This window comes from Archocentrus centrarchus, chromosome 10, assembly GCF_007364275.1.
Source record: "Archocentrus centrarchus isolate MPI-CPG fArcCen1 chromosome 10, fArcCen1, whole genome shotgun sequence".
In the NCBI taxonomy this organism is placed as follows: Eukaryota; Metazoa; Chordata; class Actinopteri; order Cichliformes; family Cichlidae; genus Archocentrus; species Archocentrus centrarchus.
Window position 1 is genome coordinate 24050456 of NC_044355.1, and position 12990 is coordinate 24063445.

At 42.4% G+C, this 12990-nt stretch overlaps 1 protein-coding gene across 1 annotated transcript in view; it reads left to right on the top strand.

Annotated features, from left to right (window-relative positions):
• tenm1 (teneurin transmembrane protein 1) overlaps positions 1-12990 on the top strand; it is a 178266-nt gene that overhangs the window by 101002 nt on the left and 64274 nt on the right. The window contains exons 9-14 of the mRNA XM_030739166.1: positions 644-745; positions 2994-3188; positions 5353-5553; positions 7445-7630; positions 7794-7823; positions 7933-8079. Of these exons, the coding sequence (XP_030595026.1) occupies positions 644-745; positions 2994-3188; positions 5353-5553; positions 7445-7630; positions 7794-7823; positions 7933-8079 (861 nt within the window). The remainder of the gene's footprint in view (positions 1-643; positions 746-2993; positions 3189-5352; positions 5554-7444; positions 7631-7793; positions 7824-7932; positions 8080-12990) is intronic.

Genomic DNA, 12990 nt, shown 5'->3' on the forward strand with positions numbered 1-12990 from the left:
ACATATCAATAGGAGAAAAAGGGAGAACAGCAAAAAAGAAGTCATTGAAGTCCGATTGAGGATTATGATGAAATGCATATATCCTACAGAAGGACAGGATGAAATATATCCAGATGAGACAAAGCGCTAGTAGAAACAAGTATCACATTGATCTTTGCGATGCCCAGAGTGCATCTACTGTAGCGACACATGGTTATATATTTTCCACTTACTTGTGCACTCACGATGTTAGATTTTATGTTGTTCAGTCTCGTTCCAAACCGCGCCCTTGTAAACAGTTCGTTGATTAAGCCTTGATGTTTGTAAATTTGCGTGCCGCGTGTTTCCAACCTGTAATGCAGTATAATGTGCTTAGTGCTACTGAGTGTAAGTGAGTGCTTGGCCGTTCCCCAGAGAGTGATAGCAGCTGGATCAGACTAATCTAATATAGCCCCTGTGTCTGGGGAGCCATCCATTGCTTATCAGATCTCTCATTCAATAACAGTGAGCTATGTCAGCTTACGGAGCTGCATGAGGAATATTTTCAAGTTTTTGTATTGTTTTCTGGCTTTTATGTCTGATTTGTGTGTGTGTGTGTGTGTGTGTGTGTGTGTGTGTGTGTGTGTGTGTGTGTGTGTGTGTGTGTGTGTGTGTGGGTATGCAGACTCAATGGACGGCTGTTCCACAGACTGTAATGGAAATGGAGAGTGCGTTGCTGGACACTGCCACTGCTTTGCTGGATTCTTGGGTCCTGACTGTGCCAAAGGTGAGAAATATCTATTAGAGGATAAGGCTGGTGTTAGTTTATATTTTTTTGTTATTGCCAACAAATCTCAGTGAAAGAACAAGTTCAAAAAAATGTATCTTTCATCCTTTCCAGCCTTGCTACACTGTCTGGAGGGACTTTCTGTAGCCCCAAGCCTGTTCACTTCTGCTGAAAATGTTTCTAAAACTTGTCACAAATGTGTAATTTCATTTTTTCTTTTTATAAAGATTTACTGATGTCCCAAAACAGCTGCAAAGTTATTTTTTTTCCTTTTTGTGCAAACTTTGCAAGTTCTAACATCTTTGCAAGGGACTATTTCAGCAAGCGGATGAATACAAACATGTACACAGGGTTTTTCCTTGCACAAAAGGGGCCTTTGTGGATGCAGGTAAGTGTGATTGCTCCACACATAGTTAAGCCAATGGGTCTGTGGTCTCTCACTCAACAGAACTGGATACAGTCTTTGCAGTTTTCAGTGATTTCATGGCCACCAACCATGCATTTGTGTGCCTGAGTAAATGAAACCTCACTTAAAATATGTTTAAAAAATATCCTAGTGACTTCAGTTGATCCATGTGCTGTTCACTGAAGCTTCATCAGAAATGGTCTCAGTGGAAGGGTGGCTGTCAAGAAGTCCTTCTTAATGAAGGGAAGCAGGGAGAAAAGGCTGAGGTATGCCAAGTTACACAAGAACTGGACTGAAAATCAGTGGCAACAGGTCTGATGGAGGGATGGATCCACAGTGAAATTTTGGATTTGAAATTGTCAGTAAAAGGAGGTCAAGAGAGGTACAAGAGTGAGTATCTACCACCATCTGTAAATCACAGCGGAGGCTCTGTCATGATTTGGAGACTGTTCCATTCTGACTTATAATTAATACAATATTTATGTAAACACTTTTTCTTCCAGATGTAGGTGTAAATAGTTATTTTAAGTTACTTAGCGCCATTCACTGCACTTCATTGAAGACCGTCTTGTCAGTGGCTTCCAGGTGAATTGCACCTGGGATGCACAGGGTGTGAACAGGCTGTGGTGGCATAGATTCGCTCTAAACCTTAACATTTTCTGCAAGGTTGTTTCACATTGAACACATTCTAGTGGCTCACTGAGCGCCATCTTTCATTTCTGGTAAACATTTAATGTGAAACGTCTGCATTAAGTCATTTTACCAACACAGCGAAGACATCAGCAACTGAAATCTTTTACCGGCTCTTTACTGCTGACCAGATCTTATTTGCTCCTGTTTGCTTCCATTTTACTCTCTACCTCCCTCTCTTTGTTTCCCTCCGGACCGCCGCCGCTTCCTCTCTAGCTCTCTACCTCTTTTGCATTCTCCCAGAGAGAGTCGGTCTTTGTAAAAATTATTGTAGTTGAATCTGTCTCATTGTGTAGAAACAGGTGATATGATATCACATCCTATGATTTATTTACGCTCATCATTTATTCATGCGCTCCTCCCGTCTTTGCTCATTTGCTCGTGCTGTAATATTCTCTGCTTGAAAAGTTAGACGGCGAGTTTTTTAGCACGAGTTGTGAAAAAGTGCGGTGAGGTTTTATTACTCTGTGATGCCGAGTGTTAGATTTAACAACGGCTCAAACAAACACATAACGCACAAGACCTTCACTGCCAATTATTCTAGAAAAAAGGTGACGGTTATGGATCATCGTTTTAATGCGTTTGAAGTCCCGAGCTGTGACTGTCGGCGTGTGGCGTGACACTCGCTGACTTTATTCCACCTGTCATTACATTAGCCACACAGCTCTCCATCTCTGCATGGAGATAGTGCTGCCTCATTCTTTAAATCCCTAATGCTCTCTTTCCTAATCTTCGTTTTCACGATTGTTTTCACGGCCTGTTCGGAATGAGTGAGGTGACGTTGGGAGGATTTTCTACAATTCCTGGGTTGCCGTGGTAGCCAGGCTCAGGTGGTGCTTGAGTAAATTGAAACAGCGTGAGGGATAAGCTGGAGTGTGTGTGTGCACGTGTACAGGTGCTCGTGAAGTGTGTGTGTGTGTGTGTGTGTGTGTGAGAGAGAGACAGGGAGACAGAGGCTGCTTGAGGATTTGCTGAATCTGCGCACTACTGAGATAAGAGAGCGCAGCCCCACTCACGGTAGGTTACCACGGTCTTCCAGCTAATATACTGCAGCACTGTGTGTGTGTGTGTGTGTGTGTGTGTGTGTGTGTGTGTGTGTGTGTGTGTGTACTACAGAATATGTGAGTGTAATCTGTGTCTGTCCTGTTACAGATTCATGCCCCGTGTTGTGCAGTGGTAACGGCATGTATGAAAAAGGAAGGTGTGTGTGTCTGGAAGGGTGGAAGGGGGCAGAGTGTAATGTGGAGGAAGGTCAGTGCATCGATCCCACCTGCTCCAACCACGGCACCTGCATCCAGGGCATCTGCATATGCAGTCCAGCCTACAAGGGCGTTAATTGTGAACAAGGTAAGAACTGTTAGACTCTCAATTAATAAATACAAACCGCATGATGTTATTTCTGCTGCAAGAAAATGGCTTCACTTGCACTTATTTAAGTGAATGACTTTGCTCTTTTTATTAAAGGCAAGAATTTCATTTAATCAATATTTTTACATTGAACGAGGATCAAATGATGGTCCCACAGACTGATAAACCCAGAGTTTACACTGTCTCTGCAGAGCATTTCAAACATGTCAGTTTTCATTTTTAGATCCTAAAATTGCAAATGTACTTTCATGGATGTAATTCATACATCCGTCCTCATTTCAGTAAGGAAGAACATGGCAGCTGTTTTTACCCGCCCAGCACCACATGACAGGCAGGCAAAGTTAGCAACTCAGTAGTGAACTTAATCTTTCAGGCATTAAAGAATAAAATAGTTCTGTTAGGAGAACTAATTGAGACCCAAATAGAACTAAAGTCAGACCTGAGCTGTGAATTAGTGACAGTCTGTTTCCATCTTCAGTCTGACCATTTTTATTCCAGTTAGCAATCACAGCTACTTTCAGTTACTGCTTCCACATTTTATTTTGCAACCAACAAAAGTGAGAGTGTCACAAAGTGTAAGCAAATGTCAGCAGTGTCACAGAGAAATCATACTTTTCATTTATACCATGTAAAGCATGATGATAATTCAGGCTTTACAATTTAAAAACACTTTTCCTTTGTGACACTGCCAACGCAAAAAAAATGAAGGAAATATAAACACCTACCTTCATTAATATTACCACGACTGCTACTACTACTACTATTAATAATAATATTCATAATAATAATTCAGTCATTATTTTGTATTTCAAAAAACACTGAAAAAATTCAGACATTAATATGTAATTAAAAAATTTAATGTAAACACATGTAAAGAACATACAATGTGAATGCTAAAACTTTAGCTTAATATAAATACAGCTTTAGCATAACATATTCTAACAGAGGACCCCTTCACTCAATGTAGGGAACAAACAAAACACGACAACACAAGTTTCAAACATTACACAATAGTGAACATACTTGACTTCATAATGTTTCACATAATAAACCCACATTCAAGAAAAAAAAAAAGGCTTCTTGCCGAATATCCCACCTGAGTATGTTTGTCCAAAAACTGCAGCAACAGACAGATCAGGTGGTCCTAAATCACTGTGACACCTCTATGTTAAAGTTAAAGGATGTGGAAGTATGCAGAATGCATGCACCTATCAATTTAGTATCATTGTGATTCAGTACGTAATGCACGCAAAGTGGCAAGAACAAAATTGGCCTGTGCGCATTTCATGAAGAGCAGAAGAACATCTATTCAGATTTTTGTGTTTAAAAGAAAGGGACTTAAGGAGGGAAAAGCAATCACTAAACGTTCTTTATCAGTTAAGCTTTCCTGCACCATTCCAAATTACATTAGTAAATCATTCTCAACATCTGTAAGTAAAGGAAGTAAAAAAACAAGACAATACAATTGATTCCAGTCTCAGGTCGTTAAGGCAGCTTGGAGTTGTGAAGTAAAACAAGCCTTGGGCCCTTGCCATATCCTCTTACATCTCTTCATTGTAAAACCACCCAATAAATTACCAAAAACAAACAAAGCTGCAATATTTAAAACCAATTATGACAGTACACCTGACCGTAACCTGATAGCACAGCTGTCCCGAAGACCTCCCGGCTGCTGCCTTCACTATCTCGGCCTGTAGAGACTGAATCACGTGTTTGACCTTGAGCGGTGGAGCTGAGCTGAGCTGAGTTTAGCCGAACTGTGCTGAGCTTTGGCTCGGTGCTCAGAGCTGTAATTACACACACTAACACAGCATAGCATGGACCGCCATGGCACATGTGCACGCGTGCGCGCGCACACACACACACACCAACCAACCCATTTCACCCCTTATCAAAGCCTCAGCTCTAAGTGTCCTATGAAGTGTAATGTTGTGGAACAGATACAGGGATTGTATCTGGGGTGGTTAACTCCTGGATGGGATGCAAAGAACACTGCTTTCATACTCGGTGAACTGATGATTATAATGAGACAGCCCTTCACCACCCCCACCACCCCCACCACCCAGCCGCCCTCCCCTCGGCTCCTTCCCTTCACCTCTGACTCAGTCGTGCTTTTATATTCCGCCCTCCCCTCGATCCGCAGTGGACTGTGTAGACCCTCAGTGCGGCGGGCACGGTGTGTGCGTGCGGGGGGAGTGCGTGTGCTCCGCAGGATGGGCAGGAGTGAGCTGCGATGACCCACTGCCAGCCTGTCAGGAGCAGTGTTCGGGACATGGCACCTATCTCCCAGAGTCAGACACCTGCGCCTGTCAGCCCAACTGGACGGGACCAGACTGCTACACGGGTAAGACCTGAGGATTATTGTTCACATGAAAAAAAAAAACCAACAACAAAAAAAATACTGAAAATTGAAAGTGCACATCGCTCAGTTGCCAGTGTTCTGGTGGCACGCATGGTCTTGCCAGATACTATTTTCTGGGGATTTGATAGACATGAGAGAAATATGGATTGGAGCCACACTGTGAGATATATGTGTGTGTGTGTGTGTGTGTGTGTGTGTGTGTGTGTGTGTGTGTGTGTGTGTGTGTGTGTGTGTGTGTGTGTGTTAACATGGGCGTTTTGCACGCTCACTCTTCATGCTAGTCATAAATGAGATTTCCTCTCATGACTCTTTGACTGCAGCATTCACACTGTAACACACACACATGCTCATGCACGCAGGAATACACAGGCGCTCGGACGCACACATTCCCTTTTAGCGAAATGAGGGGAGAAAAAAAACATTCCAGCGAGGGGGGGGGAGAGGCCTCTTCTCCCATTTTGCTCCAAGGCCTGTCAGAGACCACAACTCTGAGGAACATTCAGCTTGGCATCTAAAAGCCTTAGCAGCATTTATTACATACCTGTACGCAACATATTAGTTAGTGAGTGTTTGTTAAATATAGATGTAAAAGCCTTCACAGATCTGAGACGACTTTTATTCGCTCTTTCCAAATTCAGCAGTTCTTCACTGATTATGAAGAAAAAGGCTAAAAGAAGGCAAGCGAAGCAAGTCTACTGTGGTGTTTAAGTACAGGTTACAGCACGGTGTTGTACACATTGGGGGGAAAAAAGTGTCCTTGTCCTTGCAGTATAAGCTGACAGAGAGGAAAATAGCCATTATAAGACTGGCTTTTCTCTGGTTCCACCACACTAACTAAACGCTGGTGTTGGGAAGAATCCTCTTTGCCATGCACGCTGATGATTTGCAGGCAATTGGCATTAGCGCCCGCTCTCAGGTGTATGCATGCCTTATTATAGTGATATAGCCCATGATAATGATAGACCGTGGCTGAATATCTGAGATATGAGCGGCCTCCCTCTACCTGTCGGGCTTTTAATCAAAAGGACCCAGCAATTCTATGTCCTGGTCTTGTTGAGGCATAGCTAAGTTAATGTAATTCTAATAGAGAGCCAAAAAACTCTCCAACTTTAATCCACTTTTTCCTCCCTCTCCATGCTATGTATATTTAAATTGAAATAACTTTTTACTGCAGCTGGATAAGTAGTCTTTGTGTGCCTCCAGCACTTTGCTCTCTTTACTGATGGATGAGGCTTTGCCTCTGCAGAGAGAGGGAGAGTTAGATGCGGAGGAGAAGTACAGAGAGAAGGAAATAGACAAAAACAGGGAGAAAGAATTTTAAATGGATGTTGCAAGACAGAGGGGAAGAAAGGCACGGAGAAAAAGAGAAAGTTGACGGAGACGAAGATGGAAAATGAAGGAAAAAAAGAAGAGGTATTAACATACCCAACATATCTGATCAAAATGTCAGAAAAGAATAATAGAAGCGAATTGGAGTCCCTGTAGTTTAAATATGCGGTGCAAATACGAATCATTTGGCTGTTATTATGAGTGTATTCACTCTTCTGTTCCTTCAGGGAGCTCAGCTATTAGAGGTGGGAAGATTGTGTATTGTGAGAACGCAGACTCTTTAGTCTCTGAGGTTATCCTTTTTCATCGCTTTTTTTTTTTTTTTTCTCACCTGTATCCAATGGCTCACCCCCAACTCTTTTAAACTTCTTTCTGCTCTCTGCGTCCCCAGTGCCTCTTTTACATTTTTTTTTTTCCCCTCTTCCATCGCTCAATTTCTCCATCTGTTCCACTCCCTCTCATTCCCTTCCCCTCGCACACTTAAATGCTTGTATTTTTTTTTTTTTTCTTTTCTCACGCATATCTCCACCCACCTGTTCGGCAGAGCTGTGCCCGGTGCCATGTGGCAGCCATGGCGTTTGCACAGAGGGCCAGTGCCAGTGTGAGGAGGGTTGGATTGGCGCGGCGTGCGACCAGAGAGCGTGCCATCCTCGCTGCGAAGAGCACGGCCAGTGCCACGATGGAACCTGTATATGCCAACCTGGCTGGGAGGGGGAGCACTGTAACATTGGTGAGTAGCGCATGAGTCCACGTGGGAGGGCTCGGCTGTCTTGTGATATTTTGATGAGTATGATTAATGTGATTTTTTTTTTTTAAAGGAGGTGCTGTTGTTTGGATAATTTCCATTTACAATCACTCTCTTTTACGCAATTCTCACTTATTTATCCCCGCAGTTACTCATGATTTGGATGTCGTAGTGAAAGGTAATTTATTTTTGTTCAGGTGTTAAATTTCACATTGTGCTCCTCCAGCATGCTCACAAGTGCGAAAACTGTGTTTGTGCGTATGAACACGTGGGACACACCTTTTCAGATGGCTGCCCAGGGTTGTGCAGCGGGCACGGGCGCTGTACCCTGGAGCAGAGCGGCTGGCGTTGCGTCTGCCAGGCTGGATGGAGTGGGCCTGGATGCAGCGTTGTCATGGAAACTGACTGCAGTGATGGAACAGACAACGACGGAGGTGAAATTCTAACGTCGTCTGTCATTTTCTGTCTCTTTTTCTCTTTCTTCTCTGTCTTTCTGGCAGATTGGCCCTTCCATTCCATTACTTCTTGTTCTGTTTCCCCTAAAAAATCAGCCTCATTGTTCCTCCCCTTCATCGCGCTGTGCTGTCCCAGTCCTGCTGAGACTCCCGATGAGTCCTGCTGGTCATTATTACATCGAATATGTATTTGTGTGTGTATGTGTCCTCATATTGTGTGAGTGTGTTTGTCTGCTTTTCCTCTTATCACAGCTAAATGTCTAATATGCATACCACCTGCTAGGATAAAAGGCACTCAGAGAAATTTTCACAAGTCCAAATACAGCAAACCATGCATAATAGATTCCAGCTCCTTTTCGCTTATGGTTGTCAGGTGTCTGGTGGCAGGTGAGAGGTTTGTGTCTCGAGGCCACATTGCTGTGTTTTCCTATCTCCTGCTGAAGAAAGGAACATTTCAGCGGTAGCAGGATCTCTACTCATCACAGTCATTTCGTCAGTCCCATCTGCAGCTCTTTTACAAAATATCAAAACTAGTTTTAAGGATGTAGTGCAGTATTACATCGCTTTCAACTGTGCCCATTCACTTTGAAACTCTATCAAATATCCATTATGGACATGGCTGCTAAGCCGGGGCTGTAATCCATCATCGCAAACAAGGTAGTGTTGCTTTTGTTTGGAGGAAAACACTTTTTTTTTCTTCTTCTTCTTCTTTTTTTTTTTTTTTTTTTTTTTTGTGGCTCCATGTTTTGTGATGAGTGTTGTTTGAATCAGCCACAGGAAACCACAAACACGTACATATTTTTTTGTAGTTGCAGTTGTCTGCTAGTGCAGGGTGTTTTGGGGTTTGTTTGTTTTTTTGTAGCACCGTACAAAGTAACCCCTTTTTTCTGCACATTGTTTACACAAACTGCATGATTGACTCAGCAACACTTCACTAAATCGGTGCTGATGGCTGTTCAAAACATGAATTCCAGGTCCTTATTTTAGATTATAACGTCAGAGCCCGGGCAATAAAAAATGTTTTGTGGACTGTAAAATAGGGGCTGAATAGAGGAAAGGAGTCATAGCAGGACTGTGCTTTGCCAACAAGGCTGGTTATGCTTCTGTATTGGATCGATGGATTATGACTTTTTGTTTGGTGTATTTTTGTGTGTTCATTTGTGGTTTTTAAGGAATAAAAGACTGTTGTAATAATGAATTTGCTGTTGGTTGATGAGCATTAACTGCTTATTCAGGCACACCATCAGATGTGTCATTTGATCGTTTAACGGTGCACTTTTACCATTTTTTTTTTTTTTTTTTAACATAAATGTCAGAATACTACTTAAGGGAATACTATCTAGCCTGTGAAAAAGCTATATGGTGTCTCCTGCGGTTCTGGAGGGGTTTTGTCAGATCTGAAAGAAATATCTGTGATGATGACATCAGAAGTTATCTCTATCTAAGCTATAAAGTTAAAACAAAGCTGACATTAGTGCAGACACTGGACACATTGGCAGGCCTTCACAGGGCTATATGTGAAGGTTGAAATAATTAAGTATCTGCTGTCATAAAGAGAGCTGACATCCTGGATTCCTGTTGTCTGACACTCTGACAGCCTTGTGTTTGGTTTTTCTGGCATGATGCTGAAATGAGCGAGCCAACACACACTCCAAGAAGTCACTGCCCTGCCAAGAAATAGTCCGACCCCATATAAATCCAGACTGTTGTTATTGTTTTTGTATGGGTCGGGAAAAAAAATATGATTTTTCATTTGTAATATCAATAAAATTATTGGTAGGTTTTAATACCTTTGAACAAAGCCAGACCAACTGTTTTTCTGCATGTATCCACTTTTAGGCTAATTGGTTGCTGGTAGTAAACATATTCTGAACAGAGTGGTATTGATTTTTCTCATTTAACTCTCAGCAAGAAATTACATTTTCTAAAATATCAAACTGTTCCTGTAAAAGACGCGGGCTGTGAATATAGCAGCTTTGACGTCAGCCGTTTTGAAGCCTCGACGTTAGCATTTGAGCCGCAGCTATGTTGGCTTTTTTTTGGAGGCAGAAGTGACCATATCAGAATTGGAGGGAAGGATGATACGTTATCAGCTAGCGCTAACAAGGTTAGCAAGCTTCATCCATAGAAAGTATGGTGGCAACACACAGGTACAGACCTGGCAAAGTGGTAATTAGTGCAGAGTAACACACACCAATAAATGTCTTGAATTGTCTGTTAGTACAATTATTATCACATTTTTGTAGAAGGCTGTAAACATGATTATTTCTGCTCCAAATCTGGGTATTTTAACATGGGAGTCTATGAGGAGCCACTTGCTTTTGGAGCCAGCCTCGATTCGAGGGACTGCAGTTTTTGGCACATTCATGTTTCCTTCATTTTTCAGCTCCATGGGGTGCAATTTGAGCTTGTCCCACATGAGAGTAAAAGACAGGATTTGAATTAATATACATGGCTCAAAAAAATTAAAGAAACACTTTGAAAACACATTAGATCTCAATGGGGAAAAAAATCATGCTGGATATCTATACTGATGTGGACTGGGTAATGTGTTAGGAATGAAAGGATGCCACATTGTTTGATGGAAATAAATTATCAACTTACAGACAGCTGAATTTAATGACATCCGAAAGTCAAAGTGAAAAAATAATGCAGTGGGCTAAAACATTTTGCCGAAATTTCATTGTAGCAACTCATAATGGTACTCAGTAGTTTGTATGGCCCCCACGTGCTTGTATGCATGCCTGACAACCTCAGGGCATGTCCTGGGGATCTCCTCCCAGATCTGGACGCAGGCATTTACTGGAATCCCAGTCAGTCTAAAGTGCAACCTGGCGGCGTTGCATGGACCAAAACATAATGTCCCATATTGGATTTAGGTCAGGCGACCTTGGGGGCCAGTCAATGATATTAATTCCTTCATTCTCTAGGAACTGCCTGCATACTCTTGTCACATGATACCAGGCTTTGTCGTGCACCAGGAGGAACCCAGGACCCACTGCACCAGTGTAGGGTCTGACAGTGGGTCCATGGATTTCATCCTGATACCTAATGGCAGTCAGGGTGCCATCAGGTGCCATCCTGTAGAGGTCTGTGCATCCCTCCATGGATATATGCCTTCCCAAACCATCACTGACCCACCACCAAACTGATCATGCTGAACAGTGTTACAGGCAGCATAACATTCTCCACGGCTTCTCCAAAACCTTTCACATCTGTCACATGTGCTCGTGGTGAACCTGCTCTCATTGTGAAAAGCACAAGTGGTGGACCTACCAATTTTGTCAACTGGGCTCAGTGGCGCTGGGCAGTGAGAGTAAGACCCACTAGAGGACATTGGGCCCTCAGGCCACCATCATGAAGTCTGTTTCTGATTGTTTGGTCAGAGACATTCACACCAGGTTTCTGCTGGAGGTCATTTTGTAGTTCTGGAAGTGCTGATCCTGTTCCTCCTTGCACAAAGGAGCAGATACCGGTCCTGCTGATGGGTTAAGATCCTTCTGTGGCCCTGTCCAGCTCTCCTAGAGTAACTGCCTGCCTCCTGGAATCTCCTCCATGCTCTTGAGACTGTGCTGGGAGACACAGCAAACCTTCTGGAAGAGTTAGACTACCTGTGCAACCTTTGTAGGGTGCAGGTATGCTGCCAATAGTGACACTGACACTGACCCTAGCCAAAGGCAAAACTAGTGAAAGTCAGAAAAGATGAGGAGGGAAAAAATATCAGTGTCCTTCACCTGTAAAACCATTCCTGCTTTGGGGTTTGTCTCATTGTTGCCCCTCTAGTGCACCTGTTGCTAATTTCATTAATACCAAAGCAGCTGAAACAGAACTGCCCCCTCTGCTAGTTAACTGAGCAGATCAATATCCCAGAAGTTTAACTGACTTGTTGCTAAACTCTTTAATTCTTTAATTTTCTTTGAGCAGCATGTCTTTTTTTTCTTTGTGAAAGAGTAGGTTATGTAGAGGTTGATGTAGGGAGCAGATGGAAGCCAGACGACAAAGAGGCACTGAATACACTGTACAGCAGCATATGCAAAAAGGGGTCACTGTAAATGTACTGCATTGAAATACCATATGAATAATAAACTTCAAATGTCTAAATGTCTGTACCAAAGGTACAAAACTGTTGAATTTACTCATGATTATGCTAAAGAAATACTTGCTTACAAGGCCTTATGCAGACAGTTTCTACTTCTTACCTTTCAATGCTTCCACCTCTCTGTGCAGCTTTTTCAAATCCCATTATTTTCAGCCACACAGTTCAGCCATCTCTCTTAATTGGCAGATATACGGTAGATTCTCATAGCCTTCTCTCGCTGCAATCTTTTTGTCTCTGAAGATAGACAGAGATGGAATGATGCTATCACAAGTAATCAGAGAATAAAGAGGAATGATGAAGAGAGAGTTTCAATTATTCTGCCTGGATGGGAGTGAAGAAAAAATGTATTGTGGTTCCTCTTGAAGACAGAAAAAAAAAAAACAGCATTTATTCTGCACATTTGAGCGGTGAAAATCACATACACATACATATTTATATGTATTACATGTGTTCAAAATTTCCATTTTTACTGCTCTTCTTTGTGCATAATGTTTAACAACTGTGCCTCCCTAATAAGCCACAAACTTGTCTGTTCCTTGAATGATATTTCAAATTCAATTAATAATGTGCTTTCAAGTTCAGATAGTGAATCTTATGGAATTCAGCCATTGTACTGAGTTATCTTTGTAGGGGGAGGTTATAATAGAATATTGTTGGCCTTTAACTCTCTGCTCTGTGGTCAGATGCATTTAAATGTCAGCAGTGTTTCCTGCCTTTTCAGAAACAGGCTTGAAATAGGAAACACAAATGCCAGCCTGGGTCCTATTACCTGCCGCCCTGCTTTGTATCTG